Genomic DNA, 22,997 nt, shown 5'->3' with positions numbered 1-22,997 from the left:
CGGGATCCGGAAATTATGCACTAACAGTTTGCTTGGCCAGAATTACTGAGCACCTTCTGCGTGCAGGCCCCTAAGTTGGGGCCTGGGGCGGAGAGCAGACCCTGGCCGTGGTCCCCAAACCCTCAGCGCTCACACTGAGAGTGCAGTGAGGAAGCACCTGGAAATCCACGCGTGTTACCCCACTTTGAGCAGCCCTCATCTGTGAAAACTCAGATTCTTCATGAGAGAAATTAGAGGCTGGTTCTCTGTTTTACAAACTAATTTGCAGGAGGGTTTCCTTAAATAGCAGAAATCCCCAGGGCATGGGTGCTGGGTCTCCCTTTGCCAGTGGGTCCCCTACTGGCCCGTGACTTCCTTGCCCATCTCTGTTTCTTCCACTGTGTGCCATCCTAGTCCAGGCACACAGCAGGTGCTCGCTAGACGTGGAATGTCTGGTTGGCAGGGTGCAGCCGCTTTGGGGATCCCTGACCCCCCTGGGCCCTCCCGGTTAACCATCAGCTTGTCTTCTGGCCTCCTGTTGGCTTTGTGGTGCTCTTGGTGACAGCAGGCAGGCACTTGCACCCTGTCTGTTGCCCCTGAACCCTGAATGAGGCCCCTGCGCCTTCCCACCCGGGGTCCCCCACGCCCCGGTGATGCCCCGCAGGCCAGAGACTGGTTTTGCCAGCTCAGGGCCTGGTGCGTTGTAGGCCCTTAGGCGTGTGGATCATGTGCCGCTGGCGAAGGGACACCTGGGTTGTCCTGCCACCCTCTTCCAGATGAGGGGTCCGGGGCTCGAAAGGGAAGGGCGTACGTAGCTCAAGTCCTTGCTGCCATGGAGCCGGGGCTGGTGAGGGAACCACAATGGTCTTCTCACCCAGGGCAGCTCTGGCAGCGGAGGCCTGCGGAGATTTGAGCAGAGCTGGAGGAACAGACTGGCTCCACGGCCACAACTTGGTGTGTCCCAGGCTCTTTCACTTCCTAGCTGTGTGCCCCTGGGTGAGTGGCTTCACTGCTCTGGGCCTCAGTTTCTTCATCTCTCAAATGGATATGTAATCATGCCCGTCTCCCAGGGCTGTGGAGAGGGTTGAACGAGTTAATGTAAAACCTCAGTAAGGTCTGGCATGTAGTTAGTGTCTGGCGCTCAGGCCCAGGCAGCAGGGCTTGATCCTGGCCCCGCCACTTAACTAGCGGTGACCCAGGAGCCCACGTAGTCTTTCTGAACCTCGTTTTCTCACTTGAGAAATGGGTCTGATGACATTTGCCTCGTCATCCTGTTGAGTGGGGGCTGTGTCTGCATGCAGACAAAAAAAGAGTGGTGAGGCCTTCACCGGGTCTGCCGGGTTCCCTGTTGACGCTGATGCAGCCCCGTGGGTTTGCCGTCTTGACTTGACAGAGGTGTTCGTTCAGCCCACAGCACTGCTGGGCTCTCTGTGCTGGGGGCTGGAGCTGCAGCGGAGGGAGGACACCCTGTGCTCACCGGCCGGGCGATGTGGGAGGGGCGGACACCATCACGGCGTCAGACAAGAGACGGGAGAGTCACTGCAGCAGAGTGGAGAGCTGCCTTGGGAGGAACGCAGGAGGGAGGGTCTGGAGTGGGAGGCTGGGCCAGGCCTCATAGGGCCTTGACCTTTAGGAGGACTTTTGGCTTCAGCCTGGAGCCACAGAAGTTTCTGGAAGGGCTCTAAGGGAGGGCCCTCAGTGGGTCCACAATGAACAGGCTATTTTGAGAGGCTCTCTGGCAGCTAAGCAGAGGGTAGGAGAGGAACCCAGAGGATACTTGGAGATGCTGGAAGGCAGTGTCGCCATCCAGACGAGGGCCGTCAGTGGCTTGGGCACACAGATGTGTGGCCCGGGCAGGTGTCAAGGTGGATTGGAGATGAGGGATGAGGGAGAGGGTGGAGTCTGGTGTGATTCAGATAATGAGACTGAGGCACAGAGAGCTTTGGTAATGGGCCCACAGTCTCACAGCCAGGAAGTGAAGCCTCAGGCCCTGCATTTGTACGAGGCAGCAGCCCCGTGAGCAGCCCTGCAAGCAGCCCCCCACAGAGACGCCCGTGGAGCGGAGGGGAAGGGCAGTGGAGCGGCATCCTCACGCTTCACGCACGGCCTCTGCTCTGTGCCAGGCATGATGGAGATCGATCAGGGCATCTGCCAGGGAATGGGGGTCCATTCTGTGTTACCTGCAGCCCATTAGGCAGGGATTGGCGTACAGAGGAACCAGTCAGGGAAGGATGGAGCCAGGGCAAGGTGGTGGCCGAGTGGCCCACCTCCAGCTGACCTGAGTGATGACGAGGAGCTGGGGACCCCTGGTGAGATGGGGAGATGGCCTTGACCTCACTGGCCTTGGTTTTCCCATCTGTAAAGCAGAGGGGGTTCTAAGAAGGATGAGGCAGTACAGGACTTCGCCCAAGACCTGGGGCATGGTATGAGCTCCGGAAATGCTGGGTGCTATTATGATTATTGTTGTGTGGTAGCTGGAGTCCACCCTTGCTTGCCCCAAGGGTCAGTTAGCCTCTCTGATTTGGGACATGTGGTCTGCCAAGCCAGCTTAGCTCAGGGACAGATGATGCTGGCTACAAAGCCCAGGCCCAGGACCAGGTGTGAGAGAGGCTGCTGGTGGGGGAGGATAAGGAAAACTACAGAGAGTACTGGTTCCTGTTTTGTGGAGAACAGAGGGTCACGTGAGACCAAGAAAGACGCATAAGCGCAGGGAAGGGTCGAAGGAGTCTGCAGAGGATGGGACGGGGGCCGACTTTGACGAGCCCAGGCGGTGCTTAGAGACTGTCCTTTGCCTGATTTTATGCAGGAGGCCCAGAGAGGGTGAGAGCCTGGCTCAAGGTCACACAGCAGCTGGTGCAGACCTACCAGCTTGGGGGCCTGGGCGTTGCCCCACTCTGTGAAGGAAGGATGTGATCATTTATCAGGGGAGTTTAATAATGAATGAAGTCGAAGTATCTTTAATGCAGGCAGCAGGCCCGAGGTAATAAGGGGGCCTGTATTAATTCAGAAGTTAATGAATATGCAGGTGTGTCTGAATGATTAATGGGGCTCCTGAAGGCCTTGGAGAGGGGTGTGTGAGCTGCTGCTGATGGAAATATGAATATTGCATACATCTGGCAAGTTGGTTAAACCAGGGAGCAGGTGGGCATTAATGAACCAGAGGACTCTAGTGGCTACAAAGGGCCGAATATACAGATACTTGGGGGCAGACATACAGGGTCATGGCTAAGTGCTCTCATTTCTTGCTGTGTGGTCTTGAGCGAGTCACTTAACTTCTCTGAGCTTCCATGTCCTCATCTGCAGAATGGGCATGAAAATAGTACCTGATTCCTAGTATCCTGAGGATGAAATTCATGACAGCTCCTTAGCACCAGAGGCAGGCATAGTGCGGGCATCTGATAAAAACTGTCATAGCCTTGTTAGAAAGGATGGCAGAGGAGTGGTTGAGGAAGGACAAGGAAAGTATAACAGTAATAATTAAATTCCCTTGAATATGGCTAGCGCTTTACAGTTTTAGGGGGGTTGGTCTCTCATCTGCTCCTCGAAGCAGCTGCGTGGGGCAGAGGAGGTGGGTCTTGGGGAAGCTGAGGCTCAGAGAGGGCTGGTCCCTGCTCAAGTCACCCATTCGGCAGAGGCAGAGTCAGGCCTGGGCCCAGGTCTACACCCCTTGCCAGTGAATTTCAGAGGGGATGGAGGTGGAACTGCCAGCTGGCAGGAGGGTCCCGCCGATGCAGTGACCAGGAAGTGCCTTCAGGCTACTGGTTGGGCCCGGGGTTGGGAGATCCCACATGCCCTCTCAGAGCCTCCGTTTCTCTGTAGTGTGAGGGTCTGTCTGCCGCTCAGAGCTGTTTTAAGGCTTTGGGGATAAAATGGGACACTGCACCCTCACCTGTGCTCAGCCTTTGGGGAGGCCCAGACTCTGCGAATATTATCACTCTGATGCTTGGAGCAGCTGTACCGGGAGTTGGTGTGCACCAGCCCTGTCTTGTGTGCGGGGAGCCGTGGGTCCTCGGCCATTCTCGTAGCTTTGGGTCCTTGGGCACATCCCCTAGCCTCTCTCAGCCTCAGTCTCCCCGTCCTTCAAGTGGGCACGTTGTATATTAAGTGCGCGGGCTCCCTCCTGCTCCCCCACCTCCCCCTGCGCCCACGTCTCTCTCGTGGCCTTGTGTATGGGCGTCCTTTCTTTGAATCTCCGAGGCATTTTATTCATTCTTTCATCCTTTTGTGAACATTTGTGTAGCGCTTCCTGGGTGCTGTGTTGGTCTCTGGGTTTACAGCGTGAGTGAGATCGCCTTCCCCATCCCTGTCCTTGACAAGGTCCTGGTCCAGGCACAAGGCGAGTGTGAAGCGAGTGTCTTGTGAGGCAAGCTCGGATGGGGCGTGCGGGCCAGAGGACGTGCGAGCTCTGGACCCAGACATGGATTGCGGGGAGAGGTGCTTGTTTATCTTGCTGTCTTCCCTGCTGGAGCTTCATCCTGAGGCTGTGTCTTTGGGCTGTGAGTCCTCTGCTCCCAGCAGGAGATGGTCAGAGAATGGCTGTTGGAATGAATGAGGGAGTGAATGAGGGAAGGGCTGGTATCTAGGCCCCTCTCCCTGCCTCTCCTGGGCTCCGGGCCAGGGAGCAGAGGCCCAGCCAAGCCCTCCCTTGCTTGTCCCAGGTGGATCAGGGCAGCCTCTCTTACATCCTTTTTTTGTTCCTTCCTGGGTCTCTAGCCTGGGCTCCAAGGGCCCCATGCTGGCCTGGCTGGGTCACAGAACTGAAGGTTGTTGGGTAAAGAACCTGAGCCATCATGGTTGTGGCGTAGCCTGCTGTTGACAGACGGGGAAACCGAGGCCCAAGGGGGAGGGGCCTGTGGGGCAGGGCTGGGGTTAGAGCCCCTGCCGGGCTGCTCCTCGGGCTTGGCCCTGCAGTGCCCAGCCTGGCTGTGTATTTATAGTCTCTGCTGATCTATATTAACACCAGGGCCTGCCCAGGCCTTTGCAGCCTCTGGATCTGAGGATGGCTTTGAACCAGCAGAGCCCCGGGCCTCACGCTGGGCCTGGAGTTTTTTCACCAGCCTGGGCCTGGGCTCTGGCCACCCTTTGGTGGGTTCAGTGTCTTCGGGGTTTGTTACTCCTCGCTTCCCTCCTCTGCAGGGAGACTGTGAGTACAGCATGGGCTCAAGCACTTGGGCTATGTGACCTCGGGGAAGCCGCCCTGCTCCCCGAGCCTCAGTCTCCTCATCTGTAGAATGGGCCATAATTCCCACCCAACTTGGTGTTTCAGGCACTGAGCCCTCAATGCTTGTGAGCTGGAGTCACTGTTTACCCTCCTCACATCTCTTCTGGTCCTCATCACAAGCTGTCCTCAGAGCTCCTAGGGACTGGAGTGTCATCTCCATTGGACAGATGAGGCCACCGAGGCCCTAGGGGTGGTGTGACTTGCCAGGGCCACACCGCCTGTTGGGGCAGGATTTCGGACTCATCTAAGTCCGAATGTTCCAGCTTCCCAGACCCCTTATCCTTTCCAGAGCCCCTCAGGGTCCTTGGGGCAAGCCGCCTCCTCACCCCACCAGCTTGGTTCCCACCCCTGTCGCCACGGGAACGGCTCCACTAACTCTATGCTTCTCTTACAGAGCAGAGACGACTGGCCGCCCTGAGCGCAATTCAATTCAACAGACATTTACTGAGTGCCTACTATGTGCCAGGCCTTAGGCTAGGCACTGGGGTGGGGGCGCAGAGAGGAAGATGGAGTCCCGTCCTCAGGTAGCTCCGGGCTGGGGGGCGTGGAGAAGACAGGCAAGGGCTGAACAACGACAGCTCAGCTCCAGGGGAGAAGCTGCCTGTAGGGCTGGAAGCAGCAGAGGTACCTAGGTTCAAGTACATCCCTGGAGAGCTGCTGTCCCTCGCCTGTGCCTCAGTTTCCCCATCTGTAAAATGGGGGGAAGGGAGGTGGGGTGAGACAATCTCTAGGATCCTTCCAGGAGTCCATGGGGATGGAATCAGGGCATGGGGGCAGAGTAGAGAGGCCCGCACTCTCCCTGTGGAAAGGAAATCTCTGAAGGCTTCTTGGAGGAGGAGGCATGAGGTCTGGGCTGCAGGGGGTGGGGAAGGTGGAAATGGTACCCCAGGCTCAGGAAGAGCATGAGCGAAGGCCCAGGGGACATGCAGATGGGTGTCTCTGCAACTCCATAGGTTGGGAAGGGGTGTCGTGGGGTATGAGTTTAGAGAGGGAGGCAGGGGCCCAAGGGCTGCATGTTGGGGTGTGAGCTCTATTCTGTGAGCTGTTGAGGATGGAGAGTGAGGAACAGTGGTCCTGCTTTGTGCCACCCCCTTCACCTCCCCTCTCTCCTGGGTACACTTGACCATCACGTTCCCGTAGAACATGTGGCCATGGTGGTGCCTGTACCTTCCTAGACATGTTACACATTAGTCCCCATGGCAACCCTGTAAAGTGGGCATTACTGGGCCCAGTCCACAGATGAGGACACCGAGGCTGAGAGGGAAGCTTCTGCCTGTTATGATCTGACTCCCAGCTCCCCCATGCTTCTTCCACTAGCTGTCGCTGTTGCGGGGGGTCCCTGTCCTGTGTTACACCTGCCATGCTAGGAACCCCCAAGCTCTGAGGAGTACCTGCCAAGGGGAACGCAGTTGGGTTTGGAGGTGAGGGTGGGCAAACCCTCAGATGTTGTTAGCAGGACCGGCTTTTTCCAAGGCCTGAGCTTCTGCCCCCGCGGCCACCCTCTGAGATGGGGATGAGGCAGGGCTCCTTCCCACTTTACAGATGAGCAGACTGAGGCCCTGGGGGTCCAAGGTCGAGGCAATGACAGCCTGGGCAGGGAGCACCATTTTCTTATCATCCAGCTGAGGCTGGAGGGAGGTTCAAATCCTCGGAGATCTGTGCCAAAGCTGACGCACACAGCCCTCCCCAGGCAGTTGGAAAGACTGGCATGGAATCACAGACCTGGGTTCAAATCCTGCTTTTGTCTCGCACAAACAGTGTGATCTTGAGCAAGTCATTAATTACTCTGAGCCTCGGTTTCCTTGTCTATAAAGGGAGAGAGCAGGCCTCTTTCATTCAGTCATTAACAGATGTTTATTCAGCCCCTGCTGGGTGCCTGGTGCTGGGCTTTAATGGAGACTCAGACCCTTCCTTGGAGAACTCAGTTCAGGAGTAAAAGCAGTTTTGGTTCGGTTGTGATGGAAGAAGCCCAGGGGGCTGTGGGAACCCACAGGAGGGACCCCAAGCAGACCATTTTAATTGGTGGGGGCAGGCAGGAGGGCAGGAGAGGAAAGCAGGAACCAGCTCCCAAGGACCCCAGGGGCTGGGCTTCAGATGTCTGCTGTTGGAAATTTCCCAGATCAGTAGGGAGCCAGTGGAGGCTTTTGAGCACAGGAATACTGGAGGCCGGGAGACCAGTGAGAAGGCTGATCGAGAAACTCATTTGGGGTGAGGAAGGAGGCTGAAGCAGGGCAGGAGCAGTGGGAGGGCGCAAAGACCTTCCAGATGTGGGCAGCTGGGGCTGCTTCTAGCTGGCTCAGGGACCGGGCAGAGAAGCAGGGCTGGGGAGCATGTGGGCAGTGGCAGGCGAGGCCAGGTGTGGGGTTCAGGTGCCAGGGAGGGGTCCAGAAGGCGGCTGGCCGTCAGTACCAAGCTGCTAACAGAAACCCTGAGAGGGATGGAGCTGCTGGGGGGGGTGGTGGGAGCGGAGAAGCAGGTTTGGGCAGAGCAGAGGACCGGAACCAGGACCTCAGAGAAGGTCACTGCAAAGTAGCCCAAGGGGGGAGCAGCCTGGCAGGTAGGAGGAATCCCGAGGTATAGGGACTTAGGTCTGCCGGGAGATGACAGAAGTCACCTGGATTGGGCACTTTGCCCAGTGCCAGGCTCACAGAGGGGCCCGGGAGGGTCAGTTCCCACCTGGCTTTCACTGGAAAGCAGAACCGTAGTCTGTCCCCTGCCATCCCGAGGAGGAGGAGGCTCTGAGGAAGAAGGTGTTTGGGAAGGAGGGAAAGGGGAGAAAACATTTGCATCTGTAACAAGGCTGAAGCGAGGGCGAGAGAAAAGAGGGAGCAGGGGATGAAAAGAAATTACCATATGCCGGGATCTTGTCATTCAACCCAATTTTCGAAGGACCACAGCTGTCGCACTGAGATAATCTGTTAATTATAACAGCCATTGTGCTTTGGCAATGGGAGAGAAACCGAGGCTGGGGAACAGGCTGAAGGCAGGGGTGGGAGCAGGCCTTTGGGGGGGGCAGGAACAGGCAGACACTGTCAGGGGCCAGGCCTCATCCCTTCCTTGCCACCACTGTTGCACCAGTGGGTGACGGGGACCCGCTGTGTGCTGGGCACTGTGCCACGCCTGTGAGCCGGGCCACCGTAATCATTCTAGAGGCAGCTAACTATTGAGCACTTGCTGTGAGCCATACCCTGCGCTGAGGCTTTCATTCGCCCACCCCCGGAGGTAGTGCCCTTCTAGTCCCATTTTACAGAAGCAGAGACTGAGACTCAGAGGAAAGAAATGGCCTGCCAGGGCCATGCTCTTCGTTCAGTGGCAGAGCCAGGATTTGAGTTGAATGTGGCCTATATACCTTCTAGGAGGATGCTAGGGAGGGCCGGTCCCCGTGGGTTGGCCGTGCGGGCTTGGTGGCCACATGTCCTGGGCTGTGGTCTCAGCGCAGCCGGCAGTCCATGGGGTAGCCCCCCCACCCCCGGGCATTTCCGGGGCTCCTTCTGCACGAACAGAGCTTCCTTGTTCTCTGATGCCACAGCTGCAGGCCCCTGCAAGCTCCCCCCGCCACCGCCATCCACACCAGAGAAGCTAGTCTCAGGGCCAGAAGAGGGACCCCATACGACTCCCTGTTTTGGGGCTGTGATGGGCTGTGGCCCTGGGAGGGGTCTCAGCCTGGCCCTGGCTGGCTATGGGGCCCCGGGTGCTGGGGCCTGGGGGAGGCAGTGGGGAGGGTGGGCAGGAGTCCCAGGTGTGCAGAGTGAGGGGATCCTGAGGTCTGTGGGTCAGGGCAAGAGCAAGGGGCCATTCCAGAAGGCCAGGGAGCTCTTTGCAGCAGGCCCTCCTCCGGGGTGTGGCTTCAGCAGCCAAGGCCTTAGGCCTCCTGGTGTTCACAGCGGCCTTGGCTGGAACCTCAGCGCAGCCTGGCTGGCAGCATTTTACGGAGTGGGAATCCTGTTTGGGAGCAAGTAACCCTCAAACCCCAACAGGAGCCCCAAACTTGACCCGGCAACCCAAGCAGCATGGTTGGAGAGCCAGGGACCCCGCAGGTTGACAGGCAGGTCTCGGGGGCTGTACAGGTGCTCTCCTGGTTTGGGGGTCCCCACTCCAGTGGGCCTGCTGGAGGCAAGCAGGGGTTGTGGATGGGCCAGGGCAGCTAAAAGTCCTGTAGAACTGGTGACACAGAGGCCAAGACTCAGTAGGCTTTTAGGATCAAGGGATTGTAGATATACTGTAGAGCCCTTGCATCCCAGATGCGTAATTAGAGACCTCCCCTCGCCAAAAGAAAATGACCCATGCCATTAGAGTGTCCCAGAGCCACAGAACCAGGGAGGCAGGTACTGGAGCACCCTCGGGTCCCACCCGGGAGGCTCATGGATTCCCCCCACAGGTCCGGATTCTAATTGTCCCCACTCCGGGGTTCCCTCTGTTGCCCAGGGGTCAGTGGGAACCTCATCCAGAGAGGCGGGGAGGAGGATGGGTCCACCTAGGCCTGTGCCACCTGCTCTGTCTCTGCAGGGAGGCAGAACCTGGGCAGCCAGTTCTTCCAGGTTTTTCAGTGGATTTTAAAAATAAAATATCTGGAGTTTTCAACATTGGCAACTAATTTAAAATTTTTTTTAAAAAAAACATTGTCCAGATGACACAGGATCCCACAGCATCTCTTGACCCAGAGCTTGGTGCCATGGAGGGTTAAAACCACTATGTAGTAGTTGTGAAACCTCAGTTTCCTCCTCTGTAAAGTGGGAATAACAGCAGCATCGACTCATGGGGTTGTGCAGAGGATTCAGTGAGTTAACGTGAGAAGTGCTCAGGCCCAGCCCGTGTCAGCCCGTGACTCTGTTTTCATGCCCCACGCCGCCCATCCCTCCCCTGCCAGGCTGCCTCCGAGTGGGCTGCGTGCTTTGCCACCGGGAGCCCCCGCGTCTCCCCGTGGGCTCCAGACACACCACTCTGCCTTGGGACAGCCCCGAGGGTGTTGGAAGGCAGGGAAATGTTCACCCCTTGGGGCCCTGGAGAGGGAGCAGAGCTGGGAGGGAGGGCCTAGCCGGCGCCTGGTACATAGTAGGTGCTCCATAAATGTTTATTGAATGAATGAATGGAGGCCATGCAGGCAGAGGCAGCCGCGTGTGCGCAGGCACTGGTGAAAGAGCGGGTCCAGTGGAGACTGGTGAGTAGTGCCCGGGGCTGCAGCTGAGTGGGGCCTGGGGTTTGCCGGAGCCAGGGCCAAGGGACCAGCAGGGGTCAGGTGGGGGAGGCAGAGCCAGGTGGGGGAGGGCAGGGGTCGTGTGGGGGGAGAGGGGCAAGGTGGGGATGCAGGGGTCAGGTGGGAGAAGTCAGGGGTCAGATGGAGGAGGCAGTCCCTTCAATAGCCTGGAGGATTCTGGGAAAGCCAGAGATAACTCCTGGAGTGGGACTAGGAGATGGACTTTTAATACAGATCATTCTTGGCCATGAGCAGGAGGGTCCCGTGCTCTACACAGCGCCGGTGGTGGGTGGGGTGGGTGCTGGGCTGCTTAGGGCTGGGGAGTGGGTACCAGGGAGTGTGGACTGTGCGAGGGGCCGTCTGTGAAGGGCTGCCCACAGAGCCAGTGTCGGGGCTTCTCCTGCCAGGCTGCTGGGTGGTTTCCCAAGGCCAAGACCTGTTAAAAACCCTTCCGTCCTCCTCCCTACCTCCTTCCACTGAGGCCTGGACACAGCGCAGGTGCTAATGACAGATCTGACGCCCCTGGGAGCAGGGGAGGCCCAGGCATCAATCAGTTGAGTTCCTGGGAGATGACCCAGTGAGCAGTTACAGAGGGCTTGGGGGCTGGCCCCAGCAAACCAGAGAGACACAGGTGCTCCGCTGTTCTCTCCCTAAGTAGATGAGGAAACTGAGGCCCAGAGGGGGCAAGGTGCTGACCTGCCCAAGGTCACACAGTGAGCCAGTCCTCTGTGTGTCATAACAGCTCGTGGCACAGCAGATTAGCCCAGCCCCCTTCTCTGGCCAAGGTTACTTGGCTTGGAGACGGATGCCAACCCATTAACCCCCAATAACTGTCAGCTGTTGCTGCTGTCGACGTGGCCATGTTCTTAGTAAGCTCTTTTGGGTAAGTCAGAAACTCGGTGAAGACAGGGTGCATCTGTCTGCAGTACTGCATGTCATAGGCACACGGTAGGTGTGCAGTAAATACCTGCGGATGTGTAAGGAGCGCGGGTAAGCTTGTGGCCGGTTGGACAGCGTGCCCGACCTGCCCCAGCGGTGAGCTGCAGGCCCGCTCCCCTTTTCCCCGTGACACGGATGCAGCCGTGGCCCGCTCACTCAGCGCAGGATGGCACAGAGCTGGGGGCGGGTGCCATAGTATCAAGGGGCAGGAGCCAGCTCCCCTGAGATGTGGAGCAGCTGGCACGGAGGGCTGAGACTAACAAGACGTGATGGAATGGGAGTGGATGGAAACCTAGCACCTCGGGTGAAACCCAAACAGATACTTCCCAGAGCTGCCTGAGGACGTTCTGAGGGCATCGGGGCTGCCTGGCAGGATGTGAAGGGGCCCGGGGCTTTGGTTGACATCTAGGTCAAGGTGAGGACACACTGCTCTGTGTATCCACGCTGCTGTAACGGAAGTGTGGCGCCCGAACGAGGGAAGCAGAGGGCCCCTGGTGCCGGTCACTGCTCGGACCGTGTTGGTGCTGAGGCTCAGCTCCAGGTGACACGTTTTAGGAGGGACCTTGACAGCAAGCATGACCCGGGGCAGCTGGACCTAAGGGTGTGGGACTTGACACCGTGCCTTTGGAAGAGCAATAGAGGATGTGAGGCTGTTCATCCTGGATACGCGGATTGCAGGGCCATGAGATAACTGATGAACAAATATCAGAAGGACCTTTGAGGAGAACTCTTGGCTGCAGTGGCTCCAGGCAGGCCGTGTCTGGCCAATGGCAGGTTGGGACCAGTGAATGAACATAGGTACAGGAGCTAGGTTTGGCTTTGTAATATAAAGAAATCTCTAATAATCAGAGCTGTTCAAGAAGGGAATAAGCCTCAGATGGGTGCTGAGATCCCTTGTCACTGGAGGTATGCAAGTTTGGGGAAGTCACATCTGCAGGGATCCTGGAAGGTCTGGTAGTTCTAAGAGCTCGGGCCAGTTCAAGTTCCTGGCTGTGTGGTCTTGGGCAGATCACAGCCCCTCTCTGAACCTCAGTTTCCTCATCTGAAAAATGGGAAGTGTAAGTGGGGTCATGAGGCTAAAAAGTAGGCTCAGCACATTTCTTGCACACCGTGAGCACCTCATCAGTAGTGGGGGCCCTCCCTCTGATAGTTATATAAAGTCCTGATTCGGTGGAGTCACAGACCCCAGGATCTCCCTCTGTCCCCCATCCCCATCCCTAACCCTGAGCTCTCATTCCACACATCATGTTCTGGGCGCCTGCTAAATGTCTGACCCTGTTCCAGGTATGGAGGTTGCAGTTTAGCACAAGATAAAGCCTACTTTGACTTTATTATGGGGGCAGGGAGGGGCTTATAAGGAACTAAATGTTGTCTAGTATTGTTGAGGGCTCAGAAGGGACCAAAGCCAGGGTTGAGTGACCAGTGAGTCATCTCAGATTTGGTGTCAGGGAAGGTGGGGTTGTGGGGAGCAGTTGAGCAGAGATCTGAATGAAGTGAGGTAGTGGGTTGTGCAGATATTGGGGGAAGAGCATTCCAAGAGGAGACAATAGCATGTGCAAAGGCCCTGAGGTAGGAGTGTGCCTGGGGATATTTGAGGAACATAGCTGACCTGGACTAAGTACTTCCTGACTGATGGAAGAATTGAATTCTCTCTCGGTTTATGGATGGTCCACTCTTGTACACTTTCCTGATAGGGAGGGAGGTGCCTACCCAAGGGGCAGGAAACTCACAAGATGGCCTGTGCATGTCCAGTCCCTGCAACGGACGCAGCTCTTTGGAGGAAGCTGGGGAAGGAGGGGGCCTCAGTTTTCTCATCTGTAAAATGAAGCCAACAGCACTAACCATGCAGGGCTGATATAAGATTCAAGGAATGTAAAATGTCCGACGCAAATGAGCCATTGAGTAAAGGGTAGCTGCGACTATCTTATGGACAAGGAGACTGAAGTCCCGAGAGGTTAATTAATGTGCTCTGTGTCACACAGCTCAGCATTCAATACCAGGACCCTTTGCCTCCACCATCCATGCTTTTTTCTCTCTGTCCTGCAGCTGGGGCTCTTTGCACCTGAAATCCAAATGGTTCACTTACCATACAGTAGTCCAGTGGCGAAGGTATAATTATCCCATTTTACAGATGAGGAACCGAGGCCCAGAGCAGTCTGCCCGAGGAGCCCTGGTGAGGTGGAGGCAGCTATAAGACCCGGCATCCAGTTCCCAGGGGGTGGCAGGCTTTGTCTCCGTGGGTGGAGTGGTGACAGCCCATCTCTGGAACCCCTGGCCTGGTGCTGTGCTTCCAGCAGAGGTGAGGTGGCTGCCTGCCTGTCGAGTTCTGGCTGGGCCCCAGGAGTCCTCGGTCCTCGTGATCCTGGGTAATGGCATTGACACGGAGAGTGTCAATGGCACCTTAGAGAGCCTTGGCCAGTCTGGCCCAGGGAGGAGCCCATACCAGGGCTGATCAGCCGCTGCAAATGAGATTTCCCCGGCTGAGCCTCATGTCCCACTCCTGGGAGGTCGGAACATGGGCCTCACCTCCCCCATCCACTCCCTGGACCCCACCAGCATCCTGCGGGAGTATGACCTTATGAGCGGGAGCCGTGCATCTGCCGGGCCTCCTGCCCTATACAGAGTGTCTTTGTCTCCACTATGTTCTGGGATTTTGTGGGAGCCCCGGGCGATGGGAGGCACTCACCTTGCCACGCAGGTGGAGAAACTGAGGTTTGGAGGGGGCCTGCAACTCACCCAAGGTCTCAGAGCCGGCCGGCCCCGCATCTTCCCTGCTGGCCTCTGCCTCCCCACTCCCCACCCCATCTGCCCTCAGCCAGGGGGACACACAGGCAGACCTCACCCTGTCCATCCTCTCGCCCAGCCCAGGCAGGGGGAGCAGCCCCATGACCCCCTGGCTCTCACAGCCCCACAGCCTGGGGCGGAAAGGTCACGGCTCCCCTCTGACTGGGGAGCTTGGGGGTCAGCCTGCAGTGGAGGGGTCTGTGGCCCAGGGGGTCAGGGAGCTTGAGTCCCGGGGAACCCTATTCTTAGGTGATGAGGGTTGTGAGGAAATAATGAGAAGAACCTCATGAACACCGGCAGCTGCCGTTTTCTGCCGCCGCCTGCTACGTGCCAGGCCTCGCGCTCGCACCCGCCGCGTCAGCTCAGTGCAGCCTTGTGGGTAGGGATCGTTCGGCCCGCTTCCTGGGTAAAGAAGCAGGCTCGTGCCCAGTGTCCGGGGGTAGCTGAGTGGGCCGTGTCCAGGGGCAGTCATCTCCCAGAGGGGACTCAAGTTTGGCAGATCAGGCTCTGTCGCGGCCACCCTGGCCCCTGAGCTGACCTCCCACCAACCGGACGTGTCCCTTGCCCAGTGCTGGCCTCGGTTGCCCCTCTGACAGTGGCTGCGATTGGGCAGAGCCAGGGCTCCTCGTCCCTGCTGCTCTGAGGCCCTGGGATTCTGAGTCCACCGAGGGGCCCTGCACCTCGTGGCCCCTGGAGGAGGGTGCAGAATCCAACGGGATCAACCGGTGATGTCAGGGGGCGGGTTGTGAAACCCAGAGAGGGGCGGCCTTTGCCCAGAGTGACTCAGACTTTCCCTGGCTGTACCCAGCTCTGAGCAGAGACCCCCACCCCAGCTCTGCCCCTCATACCCGTATGGTCTTGCTCACTCTTCTCCCTCCTTTCTGTCCGAGGGTGGCCCCACGAGAGCGGGCACCATGCAGCGGGTAGCCTGCCAGACGGGGATCCCTCCGCCCCAAGATCCCTCGACGGCACGCTGCCCCCCAACTTCACCACATTCCTTCTCTCTGTGGTGGCAGGAGAGAGGGACCCTTGGAAAGGTGCTGGTTGGGCACTTTGGGCCTGCCCCCCCCCCCCCCGGCCAGAGTTCACTCATTACCTGACACCTGGGGGAGTGGGAGCGGGGTGGGGCATTGGGGGAGGGGTCCGTTGAGTCCAGGTCCCCTGGGAGCGCTGCTCTTTGCCCCCTCACCCCCTGGTGCCCTGGCCACTGGCCCACAGCCTGCTTCCGGCGTGGCCACACCCTCCCAGGTTTAGCACCGTTGGGGTCCTAGGCAGAAAAGGCCTCTGCTTCCAACACCTGCTTCCTGCTGCTCCCCGCCCCCTTCCTGGGCCGGTCACAGGCTGCACTTCGGTGGCTCAGCCAGGCCCAGTGCACATCTGGCCCCTGGATGGGTGGGTGGGGTGGGCGGCAGGCACTGTGTCCCCTCCCTCGCAACCCCCCCCATTTTTGTCATCTCGCTGTGCTTTTCTGCCAATGGATTCCTTTGTCTCCGACGCACCCTCTCCGTTTACCTCTATTCCTCTGCCTCTCCCTGCTCAGCTGTCTCCAGATTTTGGCTTTTCCCTCCTCCTCAGCCCTCACCTCCTGTCTGCAGCTTCCTCACTTCCTTTCTCTCTCTCACCAGCCCCCAGGTGTGCTGGGGTGGGTAGGGCCCTGTTCCTCCCACGGGTGTCTGGGCTGGGGCATCACTCCCGTGGGAGCAGGGGAAGGCCTGACCCCCAGGACCCGCAGCCCCAGGTCTGATAGCTCGGCGGCCGGCACGCCCCTCCCCACACCTGGAGTGGGTGTGCAGCTGGGCCGGGGGCCAAGTGCTTCTGTCAGCGTCTTCGCGGCCTTGCTGTCCCCCGTCCCTGGATGCGTCAGGCCTCGACAGGTGGTGGGCAGGCAGCCCAGGGACAGGGACAGGCGGCTGACGCACACGGGACGGGGTGAGGGGGAGCGTCCTCCCCACTCTGAGTCATGGGGGAGGGTGGGGGGCGGGGAGTGGGGGGAGCCGGAGAGAGGGCGGGGTCACCTTGAGGGCCCAGTTGGGCAGCGCTCAGAGGGGCTGGGTTAGGGGCGTGGGGGCCACTGTACCCCCTGAACTGTTTGGGAAGGGAAGAGGCAGGACCGGACTAGTGCAGCCTCTCCAAGTCTGGGAGCCTTCTCCTACTCCCCTCCCTTTCCCTTCGCCTCTTCTTACACCCTCTGCATGGCCTGGGATTTCCAAGTCTGGCCAGCTCAGCTCTGCCTGACAGCTGCTGGGTCTGGCCGAGCGGGTGATGGTTTGAGCAACTCAGATCTGAGGGGTGGGGGGGCTCAATGCAGCTAAAGTTCCTCATGTGCGTATACATACATAGGCGCTCATGTGGGCCACACGTGTGCTTAACATGTTGACCTAAAGGCAGGTGCGGGCCTGTGTTCCCCGGAGACGCTCCACATGCATCCCTTCCCACCCCTCCACACACAGGCACAGCCTCATTCCCTCCTATGATCATTCCTGTAGCTGGCCAGACAGGCACACATCCTGTGCACACGGGCATATGTGTGCACACCCGCCGGCCTGCACACCCGTCTACTTGCAGCACACCCCTGCTCCAGTGCTCTGAGCCAGCGCACACCTGCGCGTCACCTGCATACGAATGCAATGCGGTCCCCAGACATCCCCAGCCAGAGGAGGTGCAGACAGAGGCTTCTCTGATAGGGCAAACTTGGCAACTCAGCCTCTTCCATTACAGCCTCGCTGCCTGAGGGGGAGGGGAACTGAAGCCACCAGAGGGGTAGGTCTGGCCTGAGGCCCCCTAGGAGCCAGCGGCCACGTCGGATGGGAGCCCAGCCCTGGTCTCCCGACTCCAGCCCTGAGAATTTTCATGGCACAGCCCAGGACAGAAATGCTCTCTGCTGCCTGTTCCTGTCCCCTTCTTGGCCGACAGCCTCTGGTTACCCCCTCCCCTGCCCCCATCCGGCCTCTCAGCCCAAGCTGGCCCTGCAGGGGACGGGGAGGTGTGAGGCGGACTCCCCTGGAGATCCTGATCATCACAGCCTCTGACGCTGCATCAGCCTTTCACCCGAGGGGTCACCTAGACGCCCTGTTCACTTGCCACCTCAACAAAAACTGCCTGCCTGGGCTTCTTTGGGGACTTTTCTCCCTCTCCACGTCCCTTTCCTCTGTTCCAGCCCTCTGGGACTCAGGGCTGTAGATTGGTTTTGCTTTAACAGCAAAGGTTTCACATTTTTTCTTGAAGCGCTTTTTCCTGGAGTTTCCCAGGAGGAGGAGCAGGAGGCAGAGGTGGCCCTTGTGAACAGTCTTCTGCTTTCTTTAGCCAAACATGGATTGCTCTGGCCTAATCTTCACATCCCTGGCCAGTGCCCAGGGCGGAGGGAGGGAGGGAGGACCGAGTTCTCACGGTCAGGAGAGCACTGGGTGTGAGTTGGAAACTGATCTGGATGAGGGGCTGTGTCTGGCTTGCTGGGTGACCGGGGCAAGTCCACCCCAGACTGAGGTTCAGTTTCCCCACTTGGAAAATGAGGGTCTGTGGGCTGGGGGCCCTGCACTACCTCCCCTGACCCTCTCCATCTTGAACGCACGCAGCATGACTCACCTCACTTCTCCCCCGCCTTCAGGCGGCCAGGCAGGGGCTTGGTCCCCTGCTTTATAGTTGTGGAAACAGACTCAGAGGTGGTGCGCTCCATCTGGCTAATCAGGCAGGGTGGGTGGGGCTCCAGGCCTCCTGATTCCTGCTGGCTTGGGAGCCTTCATCCCGGCCCAGGCTGTGGTGTGTGTCTCTGGGCAAGTCACTGCTCCTCTGTGGGCCTCTGACTCTCCCAGCCGCTGAGGGGATGCCCGGCTTCGGTCACAGAATTCCGGAGGCCTCTGGCTTCTTCTGCCTGAGGCATCCCCTGCAGGATCCGGGCCCCCGTACGGGAAAGCACTTCGAGGAGGTGCTATGGAGGGTGTGTCTGGATTCCCAGACTCTCACCCTCTCTTTCCCTTGGCTCTGCTCTTGCCTGCAGGATGAGCTCATCTTGTGCCCTCCCACCGCGGGAGACCCCAGCCTCTCTGCATCCCCCTGCCTGGGGGGCCCACATTCGTGCTGCTCTGCTTCCCCTCCCCCTTGGAAGCCGAGACAAGGGACTTATTTTTGGAACAGGAGCAGTTACACAACAAATGAATTATTTATCTTTGGGCATGGAGGAGAGGAGGCATTTTGCTGGGCTTCTTAATTCTTTTCTGGATTGGAGGTGGCTGCTTGGGTACGTGGCCGTGTGTGTATGGGCCTGTTGTCGTACACAAGACTGTAGGTGTGCGTGTGTGTATACGCCTGTCCATGTGAGCATGCCATGGAGTTCTGGCCCATGTGGGGGCCTGTGGGTCTTTGTGCAGGCAGGTGGACAAGTGCGGACACTAGTGTGCCGGGGCGTGTTTGTGTGTGTGCGCGCGCGCGCGTGTGTGTATGCACCTGGCCTGTTAAGTCTCCAGTCTCCCTTCTTTGCCCACTGGCTCCAGACTCTATCCCCTCCTCCCTCCCCCTCCCTTGTTTCTTTGGTCTCCCTCCTTCCGTGTCCTGCTGCCCCCTCCTCCGCCTCTTGCCACCCACTACCCCCCTTCTTTTATGTTAACAGGGACCCAGAGTGCTGCCGGCACAGGACCCCCCCGGGGAGGGGGTGGGAAAGGGACTGGGGGCCTGCACCGGAGCTTAGTGGGGTTGCTCTGAGCCTTCACACTGATCTGTCACCCCCTCTCGGTGCTGCCTTTCAGGAACCAGGTGACAGATGGGTCTCTTCCTTCCTGTCCCCGTCTCTTGCGCTCCCCCCTCAGAGCTCCAGTCTCCAGCCTCCCGTGGGAATCGTCTGAAGTTCTGAGCCCAGAACCCCAGGGGGAAGAGGAGGAGGAGGGAGAGGAAGTCACGCCTTGAGAGCCCGGGCACCCTCCCGGCAGGAGACGAGCACCTCGGGGGAAGCAGACTGGGGGGCCTGTAGCCCCCGTGGCCCTGGCCTGGCCGTGGCACCCGGCTCCTGCAGGTAGCATCCCGGCAGGCCCCCGACAGTTGGCACTGGCTCTGCCTGCCTCGCTCGGGGCCCCCAAGCTGGGGGTCGCCCCCAAGATGGTGGCGGCCCCAGGGAGGACTGTGCTGGCGGCCCCAGCCTCTGGCCGCTAGGCCACCTGCGCCCCGGCCCCCGACCCCGAGCCCGGCCCGTGAGGAGGCCGCGGCCGGAGCCATGCTGCGCCTGGGGCTGTGCGCGGCCGCGCTGCTGTGCGTGTGCCGGCCGGGCGCCGTGCGCGCCGACTGCTGGCTCATCGAGGGCGACAAGGGCTACGTGTGGCTGGCCATCTGCAGCCAGAACCAGCCGCCCTACGAGACCATCCCGCAGCACATCAACAGCACCGTGCACGACCTGCGGCTCAACGAGAACAAGCTCAAGGCCGTGCTCTACTCCTCGCTCAACCGCTTCGGGAACCTCACCGACCTCAACCTCACCAAGAACGAGATCTCCTACATCGAGGACGGTGCCTTCCTGGGCCAGTCGAGCCTGCAGGTGCTGCAGCTGGGCTACAACAAGCTTAGCAACCTGACCGAGGGCATGCTGCGTGGCATGGGCCGCCTGCAGTTCCTCTTCGTGCAGCACAACCTCATCGAGGTGGTGACGCCTGCCGCCTTCTCCGAGTGCCCGAGCCTCATCAGCATCGACCTGTCCTCCAACCGCCTCAGCCGCCTCGACGGCGCCACCTTCGCCAGCCTGGCCAGCCTCATGGTGTGCGAGCTGGCTGGCAACCCCTTCAACTGCGAGTGCGACCTCTTCGGCTTCCTGGCCTGGCTCGTGGTCTTCAACAACGTCACCAAGAATTACGACCGCCTGCAGTGCGAGTCGCCGCGCGAGTTCGCCGGCTACCCGCTGCTGGTGCCCCGGCCCTACCACAGCCTCAACGCCATCACCGTGCTGCAGGCCAAGTGCCGCAACGGCTCGCTGCCCGCCCGGCCCGCCAGCCACCCCACGCCCTACTCCACCGACGCCCAGAGGGAGCCCGACGAGAACTCGGGCTTCAACCCCGACGAGATCCTTTCGGTGGAGCCCCCGGCCTCGTCCACCACGGATGCCTCGGCGGGGCCGGCCATCAAGCTGCACCACGTCACCTTCACCTCAGCCACCCTGGTGGTCATCATCCCGCACCCCTACAGCAAGATGTACGTCCTGGTCCAGTACAACAACAGCTACTTCTCCGACGTCATGACGCTCAAGAACAAGAAGGAGATCGTGACGCTGGACAAGCTGCGGGCCCACACCGAGTACACCTTCTGCGTGACCTCGCTGCGCAACAGCCGCCGCTTCAACCACACCTGCCTGACCTTCACCACCAGGGACCCGGTCCCGGGCGACCTGGCGCCCAGCACCTCCACCACCACCCATTACATCATGACCATCCTGGGCTGCCTCTTCGGCATGGTCATCGTGCTGGGAGCCGTCTACTACTGCCTGCGCAAGCGGCGCATGCAGGAGGAGAAGCAGAAGTCGGTCAAGGTCAAGAAAACCATCCTGGAGATGCGCTACGGGGCCGACGTGGATGCCGGCTCCGTCGTCCACGCCACCCAGAAGCTGGGCGAGCCCCCTGTGCTGCCCGTGTCCCGAATGTCCTCCATCCCCTCCATGATCGGGGAGAAGCCCACCACCTCCAAGGGGCTGGAAGGTGGGCTGGACACGCCCAAGGTGGCCACCAAGGGCAACTACATCGAGGTGCGCACGGGCACGGGCGGCGATGGCCTGGCCCGGCCCGAGGATGACCTCCCGGAGCTGGAGAACGGCCAGGGCTCGGCCGCTGAGATCTCCACCATCGCCAAAGAGGTGGACAAGGTCAACCAGATCATTAACAATTGCATCGATGCCCTCAAGTTGGACTCGGCCTCCTTCCTGGGGGGTGGCGGCGGTGGCGGGGACCCCGAGATGGCCTTCGAATGCCAGTCCCTCCCCGCGGCCTCCACCACCTCCTCGACTGCCACCGCCGGGGGGCTGGAGCGGCCCAGCTTCCTCTCACCTCCCTACAAGGAGAGTTCCCACCACCCGCTGCAGCGCCAGCTGAGCGCTGATGCCGCCGTGGCCCGCAAGACCTGCAGCGTCTCCTCCAGCGGCTCCATCAAGAGCGCCAAGGTCTTCAGCCTGGACGTGCCGGATCATCCGGCCGCCACGGGGCTGGCCAAGGGCGACTCCAAGTACATGGAGAAGGGCAGCCCCCTAAACAGCCCGCTGGACCGGCTCCCGCTGGTGCCGGCAAGCGGCGGTGGCGGCGGCGGTGGCGGCGTCCACCACCTGGAGGTGAAGCCCGCCTACCACTGCAGCGAGCACCGGCACAGCTTCCCGGCCCTGTACTACGAGGAGGGCGCCGACAGCCTGAGCCAGCGCGTGTCCTTCCTCAAGCCGCTGACCCGCACCAAGCGGGACTCCACCTACTCGCAGCTCTCCCCCAGACACTACTACTCAGGTTACTCCTCCAGCCCTGAGTACTCATCCGAGAGCACGCACAAGATCTGGGAGCGCTTCCGGCCCTACAAGAAGCACCACCGGGAGGAGGTGTACATGGCCGCCGGCCACGCCCTGCGCAAGAAGGTCCAGTTTGCCAAGGACGAGGACCTGCACGACATCCTCGATTACTGGAAGGGGGTCTCGGCCCAGCAGAAGCTGTGACCCTCTCCTCCCCGGTGAGGTTGGAGGGGGAGGGCCAGGGGCACGCGGGGAAGGGCCCGGGCGGCCGGGCGGGGCGCGCTGGCGGCCGAGGCCAAGGAGTGGACGTACACGCACACCCGCACGCACGCACCCACGCACACACCTGACCACCACCTGACTGTGAACCACCACCACCCGACAATACCGGACAGGAAAACAAAGACATGTTCTCCTTAAAGTTTACACACTGATACTGAAACCAGTCGTCTCTACTGTGCTGCCCAGGGACTCTGCCGGGGTGTGCGTGCTGGGTGGGGCCGGCGGGCAGGCGAGGAAGCCAAAGGAGGGTGTGGGGTCTGGGGCTCTGGGACTAGGGACAGGTTTGGGGGCAAAGGAGCCCGGGGCGGGGATGGCCCAGAGCACCCCTGGGGCAGGGAGCGGGTCCCCCCAGCTGGGGGGCAGGTCACTTGGAGATTCAGTAGAAGATGGACATTGGGCATCGTTTCCTTCCTTTATGGATGGGGAAACCGAGGCTCAGAGAAAGGAATTGCTAACCCCAGGGTCACACGGCAGGTGAGAGTCAGTCTCCCAACTTGCCGGCCCAGTGCAATCCCCCAGCCCCAGGAACTCCCCCGGGGCCCCCACCCTCTGTTCACCCACTACCTGTTCTAGAGCTGTGGTCTCCTGGGGCTGTGGGATGTGAGAATCAGGCGGGTACTTTTCCTTTCTAGAAAGCCCCATGGCCGTGTCCCGCCCCCCCCGCCCCTCCCCCCGAGCGTGGAGCTGTGATTCATCTCGTACAGGGGCCTCTGCGCCATACACACTCTCCCCCCACCCCCGCCGCCAGCACCCAGGAGAGGTGGGAGGTCCTGTGGACAGGGGAGGGGCAGATACGGGGCGGTCCACCAGCCCCCTCCAAGTGTCTTCCAAGTAGCCTGAGAGCTGCCGATGGGGTCTGAGGAGAGCGGGGTCTGAGGAGAGCGGCTGAGCCAGCGGCCACCGCGTCTCAGGTGCAGGCCCCACGCCCTGGCCCCCCCAGCCTCTCTGGGCCTCCAGGAGCCCTGCTCATCTCCGAAGGGCAGCAGTAAACTGTGATCCTGGGAGCAGTGGGGAGGTGGGATCTAACAGGGGCCTTCCTGCCTCTGCCCCCACCCCACCCCGCATCCTGGCCGCCACGGGCCCTCGGGGCAGCATCCGAGCCTGCCCAGAGGAAGGAGGGCTTTCCGGAGCTTTTCCACTCACCC

The 22,997-nt window shown here is 60.1% G+C and overlaps 1 protein-coding gene and 1 long non-coding RNA gene across 14 annotated transcripts in view; one reads left to right on the top strand and one right to left on the bottom strand.

Moving 5' to 3' along the window:
• Window positions 1-22,012, top strand: part of ELFN2 (extracellular leucine rich repeat and fibronectin type III domain containing 2) — a 53,576-nt gene extending 31,564 nt beyond the window's left edge. For 7 of the 13 annotated variants that reach the window (XM_067010139.1, XM_067010132.1, XM_067010140.1 and 4 more), the window contains 2 exons: window positions 5,595-10,358; window positions 18,857-22,012. In XM_067010139.1, coding sequence (XP_066866240.1) covers window positions 19,318-21,774 — 2,457 coding nt within the window. In that variant the 5' untranslated portion in view covers window positions 5,595-10,358; window positions 18,857-19,317 and the 3' untranslated portion in view covers window positions 21,775-22,012. Of the gene's footprint in view, window positions 1-5,594; window positions 10,359-13,464; window positions 13,633-18,111; window positions 18,352-18,856 lie in introns of all 13 variants that reach the window. The other 6 variants (XM_059082279.2, XM_067010141.1, XM_067010144.1 and 3 more) reach the window with 3 other exon arrangements.
• On the bottom strand, window positions 12,257-13,788 carry LOC136792299 (uncharacterized). Its single transcript, XR_010835933.1, has 3 exons — window positions 13,420-13,788; window positions 13,064-13,148; window positions 12,257-12,375 (listed from the first exon to the last, which is right to left on the bottom strand). It is a non-coding gene; the product is annotated as an uncharacterized lncRNA (long non-coding RNA).
• Window positions 22,013-22,997: the final 985 nt, after the last annotated feature.

Source organism: Kogia breviceps, chromosome 12 (assembly GCF_026419965.1).
Source record: "Kogia breviceps isolate mKogBre1 chromosome 12, mKogBre1 haplotype 1, whole genome shotgun sequence".
Classification (NCBI taxonomy): domain Eukaryota; kingdom Metazoa; phylum Chordata; class Mammalia; order Artiodactyla; family Physeteridae; genus Kogia; species Kogia breviceps.
The sequence above is the reverse complement of the archived record's forward strand: the minus strand, read 5'-3'. Positions and strand labels throughout refer to the sequence as shown.